The sequence below is a fragment of the Gouania willdenowi genome, chromosome 12, assembly GCF_900634775.1.
Source record: "Gouania willdenowi chromosome 12, fGouWil2.1, whole genome shotgun sequence".
Taxonomy (NCBI): Eukaryota; Metazoa; Chordata; class Actinopteri; order Blenniiformes; family Gobiesocidae; genus Gouania; species Gouania willdenowi.
The window spans coordinates 12,467,975-12,492,324 of record NC_041055.1 but is presented as its reverse complement, the minus strand read 5'-3'; the positions used below and the strand labels follow the sequence as shown (position 1 = coordinate 12,492,324).

General features: G+C 39.8%; 1 protein-coding gene across 15 annotated transcripts in view; it reads right to left on the bottom strand.

Moving 5' to 3' along the window:
* Positions 1–3,051: 3,051 nt before the first annotated feature.
* vav2 (vav 2 guanine nucleotide exchange factor) overlaps positions 3,052–24,350 on the bottom strand; it is a 166,636-nt gene continuing 145,337 nt past the window's right edge. For 5 of the 15 annotated variants that reach the window (XM_028463684.1, XM_028463686.1, XM_028463688.1 and 2 more), the window contains 4 exons: positions 23,959–24,045; positions 20,176–20,330; positions 14,805–14,867; positions 12,912–14,415 (listed from right to left, as the gene is read on the bottom strand). In XM_028463684.1, coding sequence (XP_028319485.1) covers positions 14,368–14,415; positions 14,805–14,867; positions 20,176–20,330; positions 23,959–24,045 — 353 coding nt within the window. In that variant the 3' untranslated portion in view covers positions 12,912–14,367. Of the gene's footprint in view, positions 3,284–12,911; positions 14,416–14,804; positions 14,868–14,895; positions 15,203–17,710; positions 17,784–20,174; positions 20,331–23,958; positions 24,046–24,350 lie in introns of those variants that run through there. The other 10 variants (XR_003675307.1, XM_028463689.1, XM_028463693.1 and 7 more) reach the window with 7 other exon arrangements.

Here is a 24,350-nt window from a genome sequence, read left to right as displayed (position 1 = left end):
AGAGCATTGTTTTATCAGGTGTGAATAAATCATGATGATGGTCTCAAGGCCTCCTTCACTTAAGGACTTGAGTGTATTATGTGGCTTTTTTTTGTATTTATGCAGTGATAAACAGTACATTCATTGCAGCCAAACAGTTCCTTGATTGATACACTGATATCAACATAATCCATCATTTTTATCATACTGCTAATTCAGCCTTGACATACCCATGACTAGTATTTCTATAATTATTGTTAAGTGATAATTGAGTGATGTTCATGTTTTTTTCAATTTTTTTTTGCTTATTTCTACATTTTATTTGCTCTATCTTTTAGAGATGTTTGTGTCTCTCAAAAAGCATATATCCATAGTGTAATAACGATGCTATTGTTTACTCCTGTAGGACAGTTATAGTTGAGTCAAGGTTACACTTAATTTTGCATCTTGATATGGTCATGTTATGACCAAAATAGGAATTGATTGGGCAAAATGAATATATCTTATATTCATGTGTGGTAATTCATTAAGGTTTTGTGCTTGTGTGTTATCAAATTGCACATTTTGTAAGTTCTTCACCTGATGACCTGTCCCATGCCTCTCAGAGTTGCATAGATATAGCACACCCTCACGTGGACATACTGTTTGAGTTGGTACCAGACTTCAAGGTTGTACACCTATATAGCCCACACTACTTAGTCCCCACACTTCTCTCTTTTTCTACTCTCTCCTTCCTTTAGTTTAGAACATTAAAAATGATATAGTATGTTTTTAGATTATTATCACAAGCTTTCGTACCTCTGCGCAGAGAAATCCATTGTGCTCACTTTCTTTTGATTTATTTTGTTGTAATGTGTAGGAAGTCAAAGTGCTTTTAAATAATATTAATTATCATTCATAAACAAAAAGAGTGCCAGGGGATGTATGGAATCAGAACAGTTTCATAATGAATGAACATGCTTTGTTTCATGCTTGTGTTTCAGATTCACAAATGCACCGAGGTTTCACAGCACAGAAGCAGTATGTAAATGCACATTCAGCAATTTGCATTATCTGTGGATTTATATTACAAGTGTGCCTCAAAATAATATTTGTGAATTAGAGCATGTGCATTTCAGAATTTATATTACCAGTTTGCATAAAATATTTATTTTCGAAACAGATGGTGTGCATTTGTGAATCTGAAATACTACTGCGAAACAAAGCATGTGCATTCGTGAAAAGAGTTTATTCATTATGATACTCTTCTGATTCCATAGGGATGCCACTATTAGTTGAGTTTGTGCGAATAGACACTTGGATTTAGGATTCAATGAAGAAAACCTCCCTTCAAGTGAGTTGTAGATGTTGATCATAGGTCTAGCAAGCTAATTCGTTAATAACTAAAGGCAGGTGTATTTTATGCATTTATTATAACAAGTGAAATTATAACGTAAGCATAATGGATACAAATCTAAATCAAATGATTATTAAAATACAACTATTGGTTAACTGTAGATGTGAAGTGTATGTATATTAATGTAGTGTAAGTGTGTTGTGAAAGGGAAATAAAAGTAAATTCATAAACAGAAAAGTAGACGCTCGGTTGGCTATGATTCCCATCCCCAGGATGTGATGTTTTCCCTCCTCGCCAGCTTGTGTTGAGTCAGCTTCGGTGTGTATTTGGTGCTGGCTCTCATGGGCAAGGGGACAAAAGTTGGTTTTTAAAAAATTAAAAAGTTGTTTAAAGCATCAATTTCAAAATAAAAGTTGCCCAAAAATAAAGGAAGTAAAATTTGGTAAAATCTTGAGGCAGCGCAATCCCCAGCCTTGAATAAAGGATGCTTTTGAGGGGGTGGGGTATCATGTTTTTTTCAGGCACATAATACCGTTCTATAGCATACTCAAATAACTATGCTACCTCAAATGCAGCAAATATAAAAAACTAACATAAAGAAATTTCCCTCTGTGGCAACGTTGTTCATGATGCTTCGATTTCGCCTCTCTTTAAGAAACTGTGTGTGTGTCAAAGCAACAGTCTATAGTCAAGGCGACGGGAGAGAGAGAGGGCAGTCACTTCTCCTCTGGCCATAGCACTTACAGTATCATAGACGGCACCGCTTTTACGGGTCAACTGATCAACTTTCGGGGTTACTAAAGAATGATTTCACCCAGAATGTAGGCTTATTCAAGAAGTTAACCGCTAATTTTTTTCCCCGTTAGGAGGCAAAGAAAAAAATCTCTCTGTAGATCTGTAGTGGGAGAGAGGGCTGCCTCGGCTCTACAGACAGTGACAAGGAGGTTTTTTTTTTTTTTTTTAAATGCGTACATAAATTAGTTCAGATAACATACGCCAGGGGTTTCTTTGAAAAGTATTTAAAATAAGTAAATTAAAAGCTAAATTTGCAGAGGCAGGTGCACAAAGGAAGAGAACATACGAGGGGCAGGGGCCTCGTTCCCAAGGCGGAGCCTCGTCCCCTCAAGCAACACAGCAGGAAAATGTCTGCTGGCAGGAGATTTAAAGGCTACTCAAAAATACGTGAATCAATTTGAGAAACACTGGTATGTTTTTCACTAGATAATGACACACTAACATGGTATAAAGCTTGAAAAAGTGATTTTTCACCCGAATCTCACCCAGGTCATCACTGTGGGATGTTGAGAAAGTCTCTTAATCCCCAACTTCTCCCCGGGTGCCACACCGTGGCTGCCCACTGCTCCTCAAGGATGGGTCAAATGCAGAGAACAAATTTCAAATATGTGTAAACATCACAATAAATAAATGTGAAAGCCCCTGATTTAATTTTGAATTTCATTTTTGATAAGATTGGCTGAATTGAATTGTTTAATTGGCTAGAGTCTCATGTTTAATTTGAATATCGCAAGCTCAATTGGTTAAAACAAAAAGCTGGCAATCCTAAAACATAAAACAAAAGAATGTGATGTGGACATTTGCATCATGGTAGTGTTATATGAGCTGTGCACACCGTGTGTGTGTGTGTGTGTGTGTGTGTGTGTTCAGATCTTTGGTTTCAGCCCTCCGAAAAGGCATAGCCAGGTTTACACAAATTCCACAACTCGTGTTTGTCCTTGTTGGTTCTTACATGAACTTTATTTGACCACAGCAGACCACAGTGACAGAATACAGGTTATAAACCAATGGATCATGTGCTCCTGGCTTTTTGGCCATTGTTGGCTCTGTCCTGGCCTTGTCCTGGTCTTCTTTATGCGGAGGTTTAGAGATCACGCTGATTCTCTAGTGTTCTGGTGGTTCTTTTATACTGGCGTTTGGAATGTAGAGACATCACAGAGGTAACGTCACTGCCTGTCAACATAAGTTGGTTTAGTTTTTAACCTGGATTAATAATTGATGTTATTAATTATTAACTCCTTGGGCCTATTCATCCTGTGCTGGGACATCGAGCTGAACTCTCTGTGTGTGTGTGTGTGTGTGTGTGTACACTACAAATATCACATTTCGTCCTATGAGAGCTGGAGATAGGCACTAGCAGACCTCCGTGACCCTGAAAAAAGCAGCAAGCGGGTCAGAAAATGAATGGATGGATATTGTTAAATACAAATCATATAATTTATGATGGACTAAAACAATTCTTAAAAAGGTAATATTCTTATAGTGACTTCTAAAGAATATTAGTTTTAATTCTCACACTCACAACAAAAAGATAGAAATACCTTCCAAGGAAATTTCTAATAAGAGGATTACGTGTGAATGAATGGATTTGGCCATCCTGAATTAATATAAAACAAGAATGTTTCTAAATGATGAAGATGAGGTGACTCAGTTTTAATACCTTCTAATATAAATAAACAACCAAACAAACCAAAGATCGTGAACATTAAAGGCACAATAAAGTTTCAGCAGTTGATGGAGTAGTGTCACTGTGGGGCGAAGAGTCAGAAAAGTCACAGTTCTTTGCAAAGCAGCCTTAGTATTAGTTTGAATCCACAAACTATGGGACCTTTTGTCCTGGGGAAGTTTGTTAAATATTCAAAATAGGACATTTTATGGCTTTGGGAAAAATATGGTGAAATATGGGATTTTTCACTTGGTCCTCTGTGGAAATAAAGTTTGGAGTTCAATCCTCTTTCCATAAGATACCTACATATGGCTGAACTTCATGAGAATACAGTCTCTTTTCTTTGAGGAACTGTTTAAATTGGCAAAAAAATAAATAAATAAAAAGTATAGGATGAGCAGTAACTGAGCACTTTTCTGATACGTAAAATGTATTGTGGAAAAGAAAGAAACATATTTGGAGACACCCCTTAATATCTATTTTTAGCTCTTTAATAATAGCTACCATTTATTATAAGCATTTTTATTTATTTATTTTTTATCAGCAGCAGCTGCTTACTGGCTTGTGCCAAGACTTTAATCACAAGAATATACAATATTTGGAGGATCAGATAATGTGCCTACTATTTATTTGATTTTGTCAAAGCCTTTTCAAACTTAATAAATAAAATTTGCATTACTTAGTCTAATATCAATTTTGCCAAATGATCAGATTTAGATTTAGTAATATATAGCCATTTCATAAAGCGACATACTAGTTGAAGTCTCAAAAATATGTTGTTGTTATAGCTTTTTGTTGGAAAAAATGTTTCTGTAAGAACAAAGATCGAAGCAGAATTCACAGTGATTTTAAACATTTTCTTGTGTGTAAAAGATACAGAGTAAGCAACCTCTGAAGTGTAGCTGTGTCTGTTAACAAAACAATGATTGAAAATCTGTTTTAGTCAAGCACCGGTTGTTTTGCCTAAATGTTTTCTTACAGGAGAGGAATTGTCCTTACAGCTGTGTTTTGCAAGAAGGGACTTTGGACGAGGCCTTGCAATGTAATTTTATGATTTGGAAAAATGAGTTCAAGGCTATAATGAAGTCAAGTCAAACCAAGCAGATAATATCTATATATAAGTTTATCAGCCTTCATTTTTCTGTCTTTTGTCCCCTTAAAACAATTTTAGTCTGCGAAAATCGATAAATAATAATACTAATTATAGAAATCAGCAATAACAGGAAATTAAATTTTCACTATCTCTCATGATTTCGTGCTTGGCTTTACATTCTCTTAGAAGGTGTCCATATGTCTTTGTGAAATTCTAATAAAATGCTGCACTGTAACTTACACAGGCATAAGCAGGATCCATATCAAGTGTTATCCTATTATTCAACTCTTTTTAAACCAGTTGTTGACGAACCTTTGCTGAATGCAATACATTTCATTTATACAATCCATAGTCTTATTTTAGGGTAAAAAAAGATTGACTAAAGGTCTGCAATTGCTTGATCTCTTGCTTTAAATTTTTCTGGAACACCTCCAGGAACACCAATAACACTAACATACACATGCCGTGTGACCCAACACTGCCATTATAACACATTCTTACACAACTGCATCCACGAGCAGTGGGTTGACCATCATATGCCACCTGTTTGGCCCTACCCTTGCAGTAGCTGAGGGTAGGGTGGAACCCAATTTTGAGTTACTATGTATTTGTGGTTTTGGTGATGTGTCATTGGGCGTTGGTCCTCGGGTGCTTTTCTGGCCTCTGGGGCTAGAATCTCTGGGTTTGGTAGTCCTGTTTAGCCAAGAGATTGACTCAATATGATTGACTCAATACACAGAGACTAACTCCACAACTTCATTCTAATCTATGGTTTAACTAACTTGCTCTATGTCTATCATCATTCTTTTCCACCACCTCACAATAATGAGCAGTCAGAATAATCCATGTCAGTACAACTTATATTTACCTTTTAATTGTATCTTACTTATTATTTTAAATTACATTTTCATTTTTGACATACATTTTTGTTTAATTGTGGTTTTCATTTTATTAGTATGTATTTTGTTTTCCTCACAGTACAACTTACAGTATATCTTCCTTTTAATCATTTTGTATCTTACTTTCTTTTTTACATACATTTTTTTTAATTATGGGTTTTTTTAATTAGTATTTATTTGGTTTCCTCACAGGAGTTTAAAACTAATATTTTCTGAAAACGTTGTGCAGCTCTATTACCAACGATACATTAGCGAAACATTGAATCTCGTGGCGATACGATTCACCCCTTATCCCAATCCAATGCGATTTGATAGTGATTCAATACTACACAATGCAAGAGAATCATAATTTTGTGCGATACGATGCACTTCAACATGATGCAGAGAAATTATACCAAAAATGTAAATAGAAAATAAGAAGCTGCAATTCAGTATAGTACGAGAGGCAGAGGTTTTATTGATTTGCTTACAAGCAGCAAATTTAACAAAAAAAAAAGTGCACATTTTGCTCTACTAGTACTATGCATCACTTTATGCAACTTTTTTTGGCCTCTTAAAAAGCACAATAAGAAAACGGGCCTTTTCACAAGTAGTGCTGGCATTTGGAACCAAATTTTACATACGGAACAGGAAAGGGTTCTTCACAATAATAACCTGTTTATCACACTGTCAAAACTGAAACAGTAAACAGCGGGCTGGGGTGGGCTTGCTTATTGTCCCCCAGCACAGCCGCCAAGTGTTGGAGATCAGCCCAGTGTTGGGTTGGGGACAGGTCTCTCACTGTTGTTTCGGCCTACGGGCCCAACATCGGTGCAGAGTACCTGACCTTCTTAAAGTCTCTGGGAAGGGTACTAGATGGTGTCCCGACTGGGGACTCCATTGTTCTACTGGGGGATTTCAACACCCACGTGGCGGCGACAGTGAGACCTGGACAGGGGTAATTGGGAAGAACGGCCTCCCCGATCTGAACCCGAGTGGTGTTCTGTTATTGGACTTCCGTGCTAGTTACAGTTTGTCCATAACAAACACCATGTTCAAGCACAAGGGCGTCCATCAGTGCACGTGGCACCAGGACACTCTAGGCCGGAGGTCGATGATCGCCTTTGTAGTTGTATCATCTGATCTTCGGCCGCGTGTCTCGGACATTCGGGTGAAGAGAGGGGCTGAGGTGTCAACCAATCACCACCTGGTGGTGAGCTGGATCCGGCAGATCTGGCAGGGGAGGAAGCTGGTCAGACCTGGCAGGCCCAAACGTGTTGTGAGGGTCTGTTGGGAACATCTGGTGGATCCCTCTGTCAGTGGGGTCTTCATCTCCCACCTCCGGATGAGCTTCTCCCAGATCCCAAGGGAGGTTGGAGACATGGAGTCCGAGTGGACCATGTTCTCCTCCTCCATTGTCGATGCGGCCGTTCGCAGCTGTGGCCGTAAAGCCTCTGGTGCCTGTTGTGGCGGCAATCCCCGAACCCGGTGGTGGCACCCGGAAGCAAGGAATGTCGTCAAGCTGAAGAAGGAGGCCTACCTGGCCTTGTTGGCTGGTAGGACTCTGGAGGTAGCTGAGAGGTACCGGCATGCCAAGCGTGCTGCAGCCCGTGCGGTCGCAGAGGCAAAAACTCGGGTTTGGGAGGAGTTTGGAGAAGCCATGGAGGAGGACTATTGGTCGGCCTCGAAGAGATTCTGGCAAACCGTCCGGCACCTCAGGAGAGGGAAGCATCCTTTGCAACACTGTTTACAGTGCCGGGGGGTAGCTGCTGACCTCAACTGGGGATGTTGTTGGGCGGTGGAAGGAGTACTTCGAGGGTCTCCTCAATCCAACTGTCACGTCTTCCGATGAGGAAGCAGAGGCTAGGGACTCAGAGGCGGACTCGCCCATCACCGGGGCTGAAGTCACCAAGATTCATCCTGAGTACCTTAAGTCTCTGGATGTTGTTGGACTGTCTTGGTTGACACGTCTCTGCAACATCACGTGGCAGTCGGGGATAGTGCCTCAGGATTGGCAGACCGGGGTGGTGGTCCCTCTCTTTAAGAAGGGGGATCGGAAGGTGTGCCCCAACTACATGGAATCACACTCCTCAGCCTCCTCAGTGAGGTCTACAACAGGGTGCTGGAGAGGAGGATCAGGCCGATAGTCGAACCTCGGATTCAGGAGGAACAATGCGGTTTTCGTCCCGGTCACAGCACACTGGACCGGCTTTATACCCTTCATCGGGTGCTCAAGGGTTCGTGGGAGTTCGCCCAACCAGTCCACATGTGCTTTGTGGATGTAGAATAGGCGTTCAACCGTGTCCCTTGTTGTGCCCTGTGGGGGGGTTCTCCAGGAGTATAGGGTCCCGGGCCCTCTGCTAAAGGCTGTCTGTTCCCTGTATGACCGCAGCAGGAGCCTGGTTCGCATTGCCGCCAGTAAGTCAGACCTGTTCCCAGTGCATCTTGGTCTCCGCCAGTCACCTTTGTCACCTGTTCTGTGCATTACTTTTACGGACAGAATTTCTAGGCGCAGCCAGGGACCGGAGGGAGTCCGATTTGGGAACCTCAGGATCTCATCTCTGCTGTTTGCAGATGATGTTGTGCTGTTGGCTTCATCAAATCAGGACCTTCAGCGTGCACTGGGGCGATTTGCAGCCGAGTGTGAAGCGGCCAGGATGAGGATCATTCACCTCCAAGTCTGAGGCCATGGTTCTCCACTGGGAAAAGGTGGCTTCCCCTCTCCGGGTCGGTGGAGAGTCCTTGCCTCAAGTGGAGGAGTTCAAGTATCTCGGGGTCGTGTTCACGAGTGAGGGACAGGCGGAGCGTGAGATCAATAGACGGATCGGTGCGGCGTCAGCAGTGATGCGGTTACTGTATCGGACTGTTGTGGTGAAGAGGGAGCTGAGTCGGGGGGCAAAGTTCTCAATTTACCGATTGATCTATGTTCCTACCCACACCTATGGTCATGAGATTTGGGTAATGACTGAAAGGACAGGATCGCCGATACAGGCGGCCAAAATGAGTTTCCTTCACAGGGTGGCTGGGCACACCCTTTGAGACAGGCTGAGAAGCTCGGGCATTTGTTTTGGATGTCTCCTGGTCGCCTCCCTCGGGAGGTGTTTCAGGCATGTCCTATTGGGAAGAGGCCTCGGGGAAGGCCCAGGACACGCTGGAGGGACTATGTCTCTGAGCTGGCCTGGTGTCGGCTGGAGGAGATGTGCGTGAATCGGGAGGTCTGGGCATCCCTGCTGAGACGGCTGCCTCCACGAACCGGCCCCGGATAAAGCGGAAGAAAATGGATGGATGGATGGATATTGGCCAGCATGATTAGAGTCTGTATCAGAAGGGAAAAGTCTTTAGGAATTTTATTTATTTTAAAACAAAAGATGATGTCACTCTTCAGGAGGCTAACCACATGACCTGTTTTTGTTATGAATAAGTTTCTGTATATGAGACCAGAGGTTTTTGTTGTAAGTGCAGTGATAGAACAGGTGGATAATGGTTTATGTTTCCATATGGCAGAAGTCACATTTGTAATGATTATTTAGTTTGAATCTTACGTTATTACACTGACATACAAGATTTTGAAAGAAACGTCTTTAACTTTAGTGTAGATACAGAGCCTCTCACCAACCAGCCACGCCCTGCTCCAGTTTATCTATCGGTATGATGAATTCCAGTGTGAAGTAGCTATTGGTCTTTTAATATGTTGAATGAGGTTCCTGATGTGTTTATTGGAATATCTTTTTTTTTTCTTTTCTTGTCTGCACATGCTGTCAAAGGTCAACACTACAAGAAGTGCAATCATTATGAGACAGCAACGCAAGTTTTGTTATTGCAATAAAATAAATTGATTTATTTTATTGCTTACTTGTGACCATCACCAGCCTTCCCTAAGGAAGGGTAAGAAATATTTTATTAGAGGGAGGATATAAAAAGGGAGAGCAGTGTTACACCTAAGTGGAGAGGGAGGGGGAGGGGAAAGGGAGCAGGGAGCAGAGACTCAAGGGAGGAAATAGAAAGGGTGGGGAGAATAGATTGTTTTACAGTGAGGGTGAGATGTGAAGTTGTAGAATATATTGTGCTTAATATGTTGTGTAATCAAGCCAGTATAGTGACAAGTGTGAAGCTTAGCTATAATGGTGGTGGCTGTGGACAGGGGGAATGAGTGAGTGGTAGTACCTAAAGCAGGTATTTGGGATTAACGTGTCTAAAGTTAAGCTCAGTATGAGTTTTATCCCACATCCCAAGGTGTGCCAGTGCATCGTATACCAGTATATGTGCAAAAAACCGCTACCGCAAACCCAGGAGCTGCCCCGGGCCCGCAGATGCAGCCAGGCCAGCAGAAAGAGTGGGGGCCAGGGAGCCCACGGCCGAGCAACCCCCCAGACGCCCCCAAGATCCCAGGCTGAGAGGCAGCCACCGCCCCCACACACACACATCCGAGGGAGCCCCAAGCAGCCGAGTACCCAGCGCATCCCGCCACCGACCCCAACCCCCAACCCCAAGGCCCCCCCCCACCAGCATTATTTTATGACTGAATAACAGAAATACAGGAAATTATGATTAAATCAGGCCTTGAATCAATGTTTTTCTAATCATTTATTTTTGAAAGGCCTCGAGTCAAATTCTTGCATTTATAAAATAATACACAAAATTAAATGGCTCTTATATTACTAAAAATAACCCTGGAATAACAGAAAAACCCCCCAAAAACATTTGAGTTGTTGGGAATAAATATATTCCAACATTATTTGATTTTCAAATCTGTGTATGGGTCCAAAATGAAATATTACAAGAAAAATATTTACTCAGATGTATCTGTTGTTTGAAGTTAAAAAAAAAATAAATAAATAAATGTTAATTGTTAGTTTTTTTTTTAAATGAAGTATTAAGTGAAACTTAGGACAGTTACCACTTATCATTTGATCTTTGAAAAAATTGATTTAGGTGAAGAAAATAACAGATTTAGTGACTTCCCATAATCAAATGCAATAAAGAAGTGTGATTTGAATAGTTTTCCCTTTTTCATCTGGTGCATTTGGAACAAGGTGCCGTTTAAAGCTTTCTCCATTCGGTGGTTGTGTATGAGTTGATCTTAACATTTGTGATGTGCCATGGCAAATCCAGGAACAAGTTGGCATGAGAGAAAAGGAGAAAAACACAAACACTTTTATTTTACTTTAGATTTTAAAACAATAAACTCTAGAGCAGAATTTCCAGAGGGGGGGGGGGTCTCCAGCTGATTAACAAACTAAAACCTGGAGACCTCTGCACAGGCTGTAATATCACCAAGTTTATCATTGTAACGGTTGTTAGAGCTACTATCTTTACCAGGGAGCAACTATTTATTCCTGGTTAATGTTTACTGGGCTTTATTTACCAGTGATTAGTTCCTATCTCTTCCGCTCCGTGGACCAAAGTGTGTTATTGTCGAGCCGCTGCTTCAAAACTACAATCAAAATAAAGGTGAAAACAGTTCTTGTGTGGTTTTCTGTGTTACAGCCGACAATAAAAGGTTTGTTGTGTGTTTTTCCTGATAGACGTGATACGTCACGTTCTCCCCCTGTCCAATCAGAGCTTTCCCAACCTCCAGACGTAAAGCGGAAATAACTATAGCCAAATAACCATTTTTTCATGTAAACCTCAGTTCGGGATTTACTATTTCCATGTAAATATGAAGCAGAACACTTTAACTCCGAATGATTTAATTTGGAATAACTAATTCCAAATTAAAAAAAAAAACATCATGTAACCGTGGCCACTGAGGCCCTGTTTACATGACAATGTTTTGCTTCTGTTTCCGTTTTTGTTTCCAAAAAGTTCCGCATTCACGTGGCAACGTTTTCAAAACAATTGCTATTTCCATGAGAAAGCAGAAAGCACTAAAAATGGTGTAATATACATGCCAGGTCATAAATGGCAGTGTTGTTTTGCAATTAACCAAAATAAGTGCATAAACAGAGACACTTCCACTGAATACAAGTAAGAGTGTTCGTGTGCACTCTCTGGAATGTAACTGAACTTCTATTGTTTTACTTCACCGTCACTTGGATCAGCTGAGACATATTTCATGCCTGCACCAGATTCTGATGACAATCACAGTGCTGCACCCCTACTGAGAGCTATTTCACCAAACCAGCGGTTGAGCTTAATTTATATCTTTTTAATACAAGATCTGGTTGGACTTGGCTGGGACACTAGCAGTGAATGAACGCTCAGGTGATGTATTCCAATGTTTGCTGAAATGTTTGCTGAGGTTAATAGTTGCTGTCCTCTAGCACATGAATAAATGATGTTATAAATGCATAAATGACTCGTTCTTGACTCGTCGTGTTGCTATGTGTTTCACATATGGAGAGAGTAGGTTGCTGAGTTGCGTGTGTTGCAATACCACACTGGTACGTAGCGTGTACGATACATGAAGCTGCTTGTCATGTTCACAGTTGAATGAAGAATGAATGGCTATTAAATAAAGCTGAGTTATTAAAGAAACTTGCCAACCATTGTGCGCAGTGTACATATGTAAATAGTGTCGTTAGCACTGGGTTCAGGCCAACAGATCAGAGAGATCGACCGGGTCGGGTTTAAATTTGTAGGTCCGATTAAAGCTAGCCTCTGAGGCACTGCAGCCTCAGTGTGCATGCCCGTGACACAGAAAGTGTTGTTTCCCTGTGTACACGTAGACAGAGAGGGAAGCATTTTCAAAAAATTTCCACTCTGGAAACCGTCTTTAAAAAGTTCAGTTTTCAAGCCCCAAAATGCCGCTGCAGTGTAAATGGACAGCCAAAGCCAAAATGAAACAAAATTTTTGAGTTTTCAAAAGAAAACTTTCTTGTGTAAATGGGGCCTGAAGTTGGTAAATTGTGGATGTGAAATGCCTAAAAATGGCTAACACAGCTATTGATAATTATTGCTGGGGGGGGTTGGTTTATACAAAGTAATGCAAATACAGAGCTTTTGTAATTGCCCCCCCACCCCCACCCCCTCCCCCGCCTGCTGCTCTGAGAGGTGTGAAAATCTTCAGAATCTTTCAGGGCTGCTTTCTCTGATAACTGGTTTTGAGACCGCCAACATTCAAATGGTCACACTTCAAATATTCTTTGATTTCTATGTGCGTGATACCATTGGAAAGCTTAGAAACCACACTTTCAGAATCTGTAAATAACTCAAAATGCCACCTGGCCGACTTGTTCATGGTTTTCTCATGGCCTGTCACATGTAGAAAAGGTGCTGGTCCTAGTACAGTATGTGTTTCATTAGTTTGTAAGTTTGCACAAGGATATGTGTAAATGCAAGAACAGTCTACAAAGTCAACTTTGTTAGTGTCAGCCATAACGGCTTCAATTTGACAATAAGGCAAAAATCTCTCAACATGAAAACACATTTTTCAAACTCTGACTTGGCTAAAACAATTTCCCCACAGTATTCACTAGTTAGAATATTAATTTCTATTGAATAAATTATGTATAGTGTACAATTATTTCACTCCACACAGAACTACAACAAGGAGAACAAATGGAATTGTAAGTAAAGCATTCTAAGAGTAATGGCGCGTTCACACCAAACACATCGAAAGCATCGAAAGTGGCAGGTGTACATTCAATATACAGTGGACGCGCTTCTAGCGAGCTTCGGAGGTCCCGCTGTGCGTTCCGTGCCTCCTGTGCGGCGCTTTTTGAAGCTTTTCACACGGCGGACGCTTTTGGCGTGCATCCGGCGCTTCCAACGCAGCTGACGCTGGAGTTGGGGTTGTTGAACTTTTTTCGCGTCGACCAATCAGGAGCGTTCCCCAACCGTGACGTATTCAGAATAATGAGAAGAAAAAAAACACTAACCGGAGGCGGAGGCAGATGCTGCCATAGAGCGCCTGTAGTTGGTGTTCTGGTATGAGATGCGAGCGCCGATGCCGGTCAGCAGGTCGTCAAACTGGGCATGGGAGAGACGGAAGTAGCGCTGAAAGCGACTCGTCCGAGTGCAGCTCTGGTGAATCCAGAAACGGCGTCGAGGAGCAAATAAAGCCAAGCCAATCTGGATAATGTAGAGCCAATGAACGGGGGTCGGATGCAAGGAACTCCAAATTTTATTCTCCATTCAACCACACTTCTCTATAGCCTCTAACATCACAGTGCACACACTGATTCACACCAAAATACATCCGACCGGAAACACAGCCTTCTCAACACAATGTTCCCCACCACTTCGCCACAATATAATCCATTGTATGAACACCGCCACAAACAGAGAAGCCCCTCCCCTCGACGTGTGGCCCGAGCATCTTCGACACTGGTGACAAGCGTCTGTATTCAATGAGCACAAGCGTCCAACAACATGTATGAGGCAAGATTTTGACGTCCGAAACGCGTTTGGTGTGAACGTACCATAAGCTCTGTTTTCAGTTGATAAGGCTCTGCAGACTGACAGGCAGCTTGGTCCTTTTGGTTTTTCATTTATTTTTCTTTCCTGTTAAGAGAAATTAACAATATCATGGGGGGTGAAAACGTATTTAAAAAAATACTATAAAAACCTTTTTTACTCATTTGTCTTAAAAGTGTGAGCTGTTTTCTCTGAGAACAGTGGAAATAATGTCTGCAATATAGAGAAACGCAGCTTTGCAAAAGCATTGGCATCCAAGCCTTTACTGTACTCCATCTTCATCCACGTAGGTGGAGGGAAACCAGCCAATCTAAAACAGAAAACAGAAAATACATTATATCTGAGCAGTGTTTCAAATGTACATAAAAGTCTTTATACTGCTGTACCTCTACAAAATATTATATGATTAAGTCTAGGAGTTGGGAGGGGGGGGGGGGGGGGGGGGGGGCACGTGACATATCGTCACACTTCTATCTAGTGGAGTAGTCTTTGATTTTTCTAGTGGGTATACTGTGTTTAACCCATGCACTGGACTCCCCCCCCCCAAGTGCACCCGTACCTATACCACCCCAAATAACCACAACATAAACGCACACAGCCATTTAAAACTTTGCATTTATTACAATTCAAAGCAAGCAAGACATTTAATGCCAAGAAAAGCGGTTTTCATTCGATGATTAGATCTTGAATGAAACCCACTCCTCTGATATAGCCACTCGTTTTTCTGTCAAGACACCAGTTGCTTTGAAGACCCTGCACAACCTGAAAGTACATTAAAACATGATTAGAATTGTATAGCATTAATTTTTTCAAAGCTACTTAAATACTTAAATTCCACATTTTTGGACGCTATTCTTAGAATTGCTCTCAACATCTACATCAATTCATTAGTGATAACATTTATAAAAAATATTAAATGACCTCCACCTACAAACATATGCTACACTTTTATTGACACATCTGACAGGATTCATTGTTCTGCAGGTTTGCATACTGGTATTTACCTAATTTTCTGTCCTTCTATTCTAACCAAGGATACCTGTTTTTAAATTCCTTAGCCTGACTTTTGGTCAACAGGGGTGGCCAGCAATTCACATCTGGAAAGAAAAAAAAATATAGATACTATAGCAAAAACATTTCTAATTCTATTATATCCACATCCACACACACTAAGGATGCAACAATATTACCGTTCAATACGCCCTGTTCAGCTTAATGCACAACGGCAAACAATTGTGTTTTTGGTATGTTTCCCCATCACAAAACTTTTTCAAAACTTTGTACAGCCGTGCATGCTGTGTGATCCCCTCAGGCTCAGTGCCATGCGCTGCTCATGCCGCCTTCAGAGTCAATCAGAACGTTCCTGAATTTCCTAGGAGCCAATCAGCGACATGCAAATGTTGAATACTGAGGAGCACTGACTGGCTCCTGGGAAACTCAGGCATGATTGGCTCTGAAGCCGGAATGAGCAGAACATGGCACTGAGCCTGAGCAGTGCAGAAACAATTGCGAGTGAACGAGACTCCTATAAAAGAAAGTTTAAAGAGGCACCGTCATCGTATAGGTCTGCAAACAAACAAACCACGATGTGCAAGCATTGCTTTGCAAGCATCGGATACGTAGCGGGTAACACCACCAAATGTTCTCTCACCTACGTCACCATCCAGGGCCGGCCTGTGGCATAGGCAGCATAGGCAAATGCTAGGGGCGCCGGCCTTCATAGGGGGTGCAAAAAAGGTTTTTTTTGTTACTTTTTTTATTGTATTTTTTATATTAATTAAACAATCAAATTGCTGATATTATTAAACAAATAGTAGTATTAATGGTAGTTAATGGTAGTATTATTAATAAATAGTTAGACTGGTTTTAATGAAAATAAAAATAATAGTTTTACTCCCACCCCCCAAATCGATTGACAGGTCAGTTCTGAGGCGTGACGTCAGCTCGGACCTGCTGTTTATTGATTACTGCTGCAGCAAGTGGCATCATGTCTAAACAACCAAACTAATGATCTGGTGCCCAGGGAAGAAAAAAATTGAAAGAAGAGGAGGAAAATATGAAAAAGCCAGAGGTAAGTCAGTGTTTGAAGATCCATGACAATTTATTATTGTCAAACAAGCTAGCAAAGCAACCATGCTAAGGCATGTTAGCAGCGAGTGCTAAACAGAAACAGATAAAATACTAGCTCAACAAAAACATTGATTGCATGGCAACAGCGGTCTGTTAATTTATTACATTTGTAGTTTAACGTCATTTTAAGAGAACTATGTATTATCATGTACTGTACATGTAAGGAGTGACGTCACAGTTTGTGTTATATACAGGGGGCCTTATTTATTTAATCTATATATATATATATATATATATATATATATATATATAAATTGGAAGTTTTTTATCTTTTCACAAAATGTGAATGTCAATAGTAAAACATTTTAGTCAAGTATTTAAATTAAAAAAAATACTTGATGAGCCAACCCACCACTATCTATCTAGCTTTTATTTGTATCTTGTTTTTGTGCAATGCCTTACTCTAATAATATTAATAATTTGTATTTTGAACGTGTTACTAAGATATTTAAATTGGCTTTTATTTACTTGCCTTTTTATCAAAATTAAATAAGATGTCAAAAAAGTTATTTTGCTCATGTTTTCTCCTCATGTAAAGCATCTTTGTGATATGGAGAAGACCACTATGTAAGTGTTAGAAATGATTCTGATAAAAATAATCTAATTACTTAGTTTAAAAAAAAAAGCATGTAAGGGGGCGCCAAAAGAAAATCTTGTCTCGGGCGCCAGCGAGGCTGGGGCTGGCACTGTCGCCATCACGTCTCTCTTTCACATGGAGCAGCACGGAGCAGGTCGGTGTCAGCTTCGACGGCTAACAAAGCGCAACCGACAATTGCTGCGGCCTTCCAACAGCTGTATGCAGCAAACGTCGAAAAACACAAAACAATAACAAAAGCAGTGGGTGTCTTCATAGCAAAATGTTAACATTTTATATTTTTCATAACGGGTCAAGGCTAGTACTGTCTTTCAGGATGTAATAAGCCCTCTTGCTCAATTTTTTTGGATGCTGCACTTTACATTGTTGTTAACATTTCGTATTATTCATAACAAGAGGCCTAGTTAAGTACTGCCTTCAAGTGTGCAGGTTTTTAAAAAGTTTGTTCAAGTATTTTGAATGGATGCTGCACTCTGTCATGTTCACATTTAATTGTATTTGTAGTTGTAGTGTTTAGTACAAAACTTAATATTACATTTGTGTGGTTTGATGTTTGCTGTTTAATTTGATCTGATAGTGCACTGTTTTTAATAAAGTTTGTGGTTTGATTATATCTGTGCTTTTAATTATTTTTACAATGCAAAATTGCCTTTGCTAGTCAGAGTCAGAGAATATTAAGATATTGAAACTGTACCGTTACCGTGGCCCAAAAATCGTAATGCATACCAAACTATGGGAAAGCTGAACCATGCATCCCTAATACACACACACACATTTGTGCTTTGTTGGCTCCACAGAAATGTCAACATTACACACAATTCACAAGTAAGCTTGACTGACAGCTCGATACAAAACCAGCTAGCATTGGAAGACTACTTACCAGAAACGCTAGCGGCGTCAGGCTCATCTTCTTTGCTAGAACCTTCATTGGGAGCCTACGAGGCCGAAGGGCGCTTTTGAAAACAATCAAAAAGTGTGGCTTGTTTTTGTTTCATTTTCTGTGCCAAAAATAAACACTTTTCTTTGCCATGAGGGAGGAGAAAGTAATATGGAAAAAAATGATTTTTTTCTTTATAAAATCACGATCAAAATTTTTTCATTCAGATGATTTAGACTAAGTTATTTACTAGTAAACAAACCAACCACTTAAAATAATCGCCCTGAATAAAAAAAGGGGATACAAGATAAGATCAGTTTACTTTTCAATCATTTTTAAAAATGTAAGCAATTTATCAAACTGGTTCCAAATACATAAACATCAAACAAAAATGCTGACATGCAAAACTTCATGTTCTTTTTGTCACACACAATCTTTTTAACAAAAGTGGTGTTGCATTAGCAACACTTGCTACTTAACAAGGCAGCATATCAGTCTAGTGATTACCATTTGTTTTTGAGGTAACACATTACTGTTTAATAAAATCCTACTTTAAGCAGTGTTTTGAACCCCTTATTTCCAACAGTTTAGACAATCTTATCCTTTACAAGATAAAACATCACTGCTTTGGTTACATTAGGCCTGGGTGATATGAACTAATATTCATATCTCAATATTTTTCCTCAAAATGGCGATAGGCAATTAAATCTTGATTTATATATTTTTTACAATGAAAACAATAATGAATCAAATTCAGTGGATAAAACTGCCACATAGACCCTTTTATTAATCACTAGCAGCTCAATATCATAATTTTGTTCCACTTTTGTTGTTGTTTTCACGTGTGTGGATTTTGAAACTAATGTGAAACCATAGCCCCTCCCCCCTCTGCTCAGCACAGACAGAGCAACATATTGACCAATCAAATGCGGCTTTAAGAGAAAAAAACGAGAGAGAGACACAAAGCTCTCATGTCAAAGAACCAGATCTTGAGCCGGTTCGTTCGTGACCGACACATCACTAACACACAGTGTGCACATCTACGGCAGTGGTGACTGGCTGCTGTCTGTTTTTGAAAAAAGGGGGAAAATTAGCGAGCGCTCGATCTATTTACACTATTATGTATTACAGGGCAATTTGTAGTAAGTATATGGAAATTCTGGGGCTTTCTTAGTGGTTATACGGTGTATACCTGCGTATCACGTAGACTACACCACTGTGTCTTTGAAAAAAACTACCCAAAAACCCTTTCTTTTAGGCTACAACATAAATAACCACATAATAAAAATTGTAGTTTTGAAACAGCAGCTCGTCAATAACACAGTTTCACTTCGGTCAGCGGAGCAGGAGAAGGAGATAGAGCAGCGGAGAAGCAAGATAGAAGACTGTACTTTGGTCAATCAAAGCCAGTGGTTAGTGTAACAGAACGTTATAATGATCTGCATGTCATTGGTGAAGCTCTGGTATTTAATGTCCCAATGAAGCCTGTTCCGTTTGCCAAGGTCTGTGTGTGTGTGTAATAAGCCTGTGTGTCTGTGTGAATGTTGGCATGTTTATGCTTCTGTTCATCCACTCTTTTCATGATATGCATGTCTTTTATTAAATAAATGGTCTCAGCTGGAGTCTGGGCGGCCTTCTTGGACTATGTCGTCACCAGCACGTCATCGCGGCAAGTCGAGTATGCGCAGAATGACCAGAATTAACTTAGAGCGGAATTAAGTGTTTACAAGATATAGGAATTATTTAATTCAGAATTAAAATCGGAATAAACCAGCCACTTAATTCGGATTTAAGTTTAATTTAGAATTACATTTGCATTAGGAATAGAAGTGTTTACAAGGTCAGTTTAATTCAGAATAAAAGCTAAATCTTCTTTAAAGAGGAATTAAAGCTCCCATGTAAATGTGGTCAGTGCCACAAAAAATAACTGCTATTCTTAGCTGGTGCACTTTTTAAGTAAAGGTAAGCAGCATAACACAAAACCTCAGAATCAAAGAGAAGATGGCTGCAAATCGTTATTGATGCAGAGAACCTGCCTATCAAAAGTATTGCTTTTTTGGATTTGCTGTGAAAATTGTGCTCTGCTTTTAACCCAGCCCAGTTTGATGTCTAAGATGAAATAAATTAAAAAAGATCTAAGCTAAATGATCACAAAGTGACAGATTACATACTCATTGACAGAATGAATGAAGCTGCTTGTGTCGAGTCAGAATGACAATTCAAGCAAAAAAAAACAAAACACTATTACCTAAGTCAAAAATATAAATAAATGAAATACAGGCAGATAAACAAGACCAGAGCAGGGGTTAAGGAACAGTCAAAAGAACATGTACAAATCACTCCAAAAAACGCACAGAAGTCCAGAACCACAGATAAAGAAGCATATTAAAATTTGCTGTCTAATTTAGGTAGGTTAAAACAGCTATTTTGAGTGCAGTAATTAAGTTTTTTTTTTAAAGTGTACTCACTCTGCCATTGGCTTCTCCTTTCCACCAACCCTGGTCTCCACCAATCTTGCTGTAGATTTTAACTATGTTGCCTTCTCGTAACGACAGCTCTCTCATGTCCCTTGCTGCGAAATTGTACCTGGCGACTGCTGTGCTGATGACCCTTGGGGTAAATACTGAAACAAAAGAACTTGGGTTAATTCTTCCATAAAGGATTAAAGAATGGTTTTTTTCATGTTTTCATTGTATACATGTGCAAAACCGACATTGTGGTAAAGGTATGTGAACAAAAACACATTGTAATTAGTTTAGGGGAATGTAGAGTGTGCTATTGTTTTGCAGGTTGAATTAAAGTAATTTTAAAAGCAATGTGGGCAGATTTCCTGAGATCTCAAATAAAGGGCGCTAAATCACTTGTGTGCCTAAATACTTTGGAGGCACTATTTCCTTACCTGCTGTTGAATTTACCAAGATTGCAGCACAGAATGGTGCAGGTGCAGACGTAGTTTAGACCACCCTATTTAAATGAGCATTTTGCAGTTATAAAAGGATGAATGTAGGAGAGCTGTGTGGGCAAAACCGCAATGAGCAGCAGGCGGTGTCTAATCTGCAGATAACTGCACAAACACATACTTCTTTTAGTGAGAACACTGACTTAGTTGTGTTGCCAACAAAATAAATATAAATGAAAGTGTTGTTACTTGAATGGAATTAAAAGTATGTAATTTAAATGTAATGTAACTGATTACTTTTAGTTACTTTCAGATTACTTCAATACCAAAAATATGCAAATGAAGACACAGAAGGATAGAACATGTGTAACATGCTCACTGTATTATTTCAGACAAACCTTTTACAGTCACAAAGGCTGTTTGAGTTTAACACAGACTGGGAGAACCCACAGTAGATTGAACAAATAAGGTGCTGAAAAGTAATCAACAAATTTACTCATTAATTATGAACAATTCAGTTGAATCATTGACCTATACCACAGACCATACAATAATGATTATTGTATTGTATATGATAATTGTTACAGTTTTGTAATATATACAAAACAAAAATTAACCAATAAATAAGCTTCATTTCTTGGGTATACGTATGAGGTCAAAAGTCAAGAGGGATAAACTCGCCATGGCTGACGGTGCAGGGAGGGAGTCTGACAGAGATAGTGGTTCCCGTTGAAGCTTTGATTCCTTGAAATACTTTTTGCGGAAACGTGGTATCGGTCTACAAGGCAGGAATACCAAAGCTAATGCTGCACACAAGCTGAAAAATCAGTTTTTTCCTGGCTTTTCAAACAGTGTCCATCTTGTGCACTTCCTTCAAAATCAATGGTGTACCGTAAATTTACCTTTTCAATTTGAGAACTCATACTGTCCTTTTCCCACTCAGAAATCTCGCTTGTCCCGTCAATAATAATACAGTAATATTAATAATAAATTTAATTTTAAGCACTTTACAGTTGTTAAAACAACTACACAAGTCAAAAAACAAACACTAAAGGTAAATACAGAAACTACATAACAATCATAAGTTAAACGCTTGGGAGAAGGAGTGTCAAAGCAAGGGAGGTCTGTCGCTTTTATATGATTTCTCTCATCGGTTTTACAAAAGTGCTTGTGTGCAATACAAAAGTGCTCGGATAAGTACATCATTCCCAGGTAAAGTCCGAATTCCACCTGCTGGAGACCAAGGCAGTCTGTTTTCGTCCAACCTGAAGTGAGGGGACTGCCCTCGCTTTGATACTGCTGCTCCCAGGTTTTCAAAAGTGCTTGGATCAGGCCAAAAGTGGCATCAGCAGAAAGCCCTGGTCACACCCTTGAGTCTAAATATGTGTAATATGAATACTTTAAACACTATTAAAGCACTAAAGATCTCTGGACTAAAATGACAAAAGCTATGAAGTTGGCAATATCAACAGACCGACCAAGATTGTTGACATTTTAATCCTTCTCGACCTATGACCCCCCACCATCCACCCCCCAGGTTGCGCATGCGCAGTTCAAGAGTGTGAAATGGCTTATAGGTATGTCAGGTTTAAACAAGTTCTATAGTTATAACTACAAAGGTTACATACACAACATAGTAACAATTGTCATTTCTATTAGAAAAAAGGAACCACCTGAAGTAGGTGTTTTAGGTATCAACATGCTCCAGAGTCAACGATAAGTAATTTCCCTACAGTGGTGTCAGCATTGTTTTTCATGTGTCATGTAATGCACAGGTGCTAACCTTAACTACAATATTTGCATTTCCTGAAGAAAAAGCAAGTGAGCATGCAGGTGCTCGACCACGTCACACTGCATTAGCATTATTTACCATTAGCTAGCATTAGCATTAACATTATCATAGCTTTAGCATTAGCGTAGCTTTAGCATTAATATAACACTAACCTAGCATTACCATTCGGCTAGTAATGGCTATAACTGGTAGCTGGAGAGGTGCCAGGGCACTGCAAAGGCACCGAACCCCATACTGCTCTGCTGCGCTCCCTTCATAGTAAAAGCAGCCCCACTCTGACATCTCTCCATTAATGCATGTCCACAGGTCCTGCTGCATGTGTGTGACTTGGGCCTATGTGTGTGAGAAGAATGTCCCTAAAATAACAGTGTAAAAACCTGAATTTCCCCCTTGGATTAATAAAGTATTTAAAAAAAAGCTTCATATTAGAAATAAGATGAGATAAGATAATCCTTTATTGATCACAATGGAGAAATTCACCTGTTACATTTGGCATAAGATCACTCAGGGTATGCAGAATATACAAGAAATGTGCAGACAGTTAAATAGTAAAAAGAGGTATCTTGTGTACAGTAAGTAGGGGATGTAGTTATTACAATTAGGAAATAAAGGATGAGTTGAAAAGATTGAAATGAGTTGAAAAAAGTCTCTCTGTGCTTTATTTGGATTGGTCACAACCGACAGTGATCAGTTAAAGCTGCTATCCGGAGTTTCTGTGAGAACGTCTCGATGTCCCGCCCCCAACAGCTCTACCTGTCCATGAGAAATGTCGCCAAATCCTGGTCAGTTCGCAATCCTTCTAAAAGCAGCAAGTCTGTCCATCTTTGAAAAGCAGCTCCGAGATAAATTCTGTTGCGGTCACAAAGATGTTTATCCACAAGCTTTGTACCCGGACTTCTTTTCTTTTTTAGTAGAAGCTTTATATATTGGCAATCATGGAATGGGTAACTGGAGTTTCAGAATTCTCCTCCATGATGCTGATCAGTGATACCTGGTTGCTGTTGCAACAGTGCACGTGCACTTTGTTTGACAGTGGCCCGCTCCAGGAAGTCAAAGCCTATTGGCTGGGCGAAGTCGGCACTTTCTTGCATTTGTATAGGGGTCTATGGACGAAGGCGGGACTTAGGTACATTAATGTATATGAATAACCACAGGGACTTTGAAAACAGGACCCTCGACATTTACTGTACCAATTTTAGTCAGAATAATGTTTTCTTTTGTTTGTCTCCATCTTTAAACAGCAAACATGATCCCTTTCCTGTAAATGTGTATCAATACTCAAAAAAAAATCTGGTCAAGACAGCAATTTATTTGTTACCTAGCTAATGGACCAGAAAACGCAAAATTACAAAAATCAAAAACAAACAAACACACTAAGTTAATTAGTATGCATGCTGATTTCACAAAGAAGCCTCACAATGCCTCAAAACCCAAGCGAAAAGCAAACACAATTCAAATGAAATCAAAATAGCTCTAATTGCTCAATTAACACAGTAAGGAGGTAGGTGGGACAAAGAGACGAGTGGCATTAAGACACAAAAAGGAGAGGAAAACAAGTACCTGACCAAAACGGTGCTGAGCTCTGAGAGGAGAAGTTGAGGCCCTGTGGACTAAGGAAGGAGAAGTTGTAGGAGGCACACGAGGCAACTGAATAGAGGAGAGAAAGAGGCAAAGGTAGAATTTAAGTAAGAAAAATGTTTTGTTGAAAGGTGTACAAGAAAAGCAAGGGGCAGATGGCTTAAGTATGACAGTAAGAGGTTACTATAACTGTAGAGTCTGAGATCATTATTTAAAAGATCCTTTTATCCTTTTTTTTGTACATTGTTTGCCCACAATAGATTGACTGAATAGTGTTACTGTCGACATACTGTATATCAAAAGCGTTCATCAAAAATGAAAACTATCTTTAAACCACTGTTACAAAATGTATGATTAAGATAAAACAGTTTTTA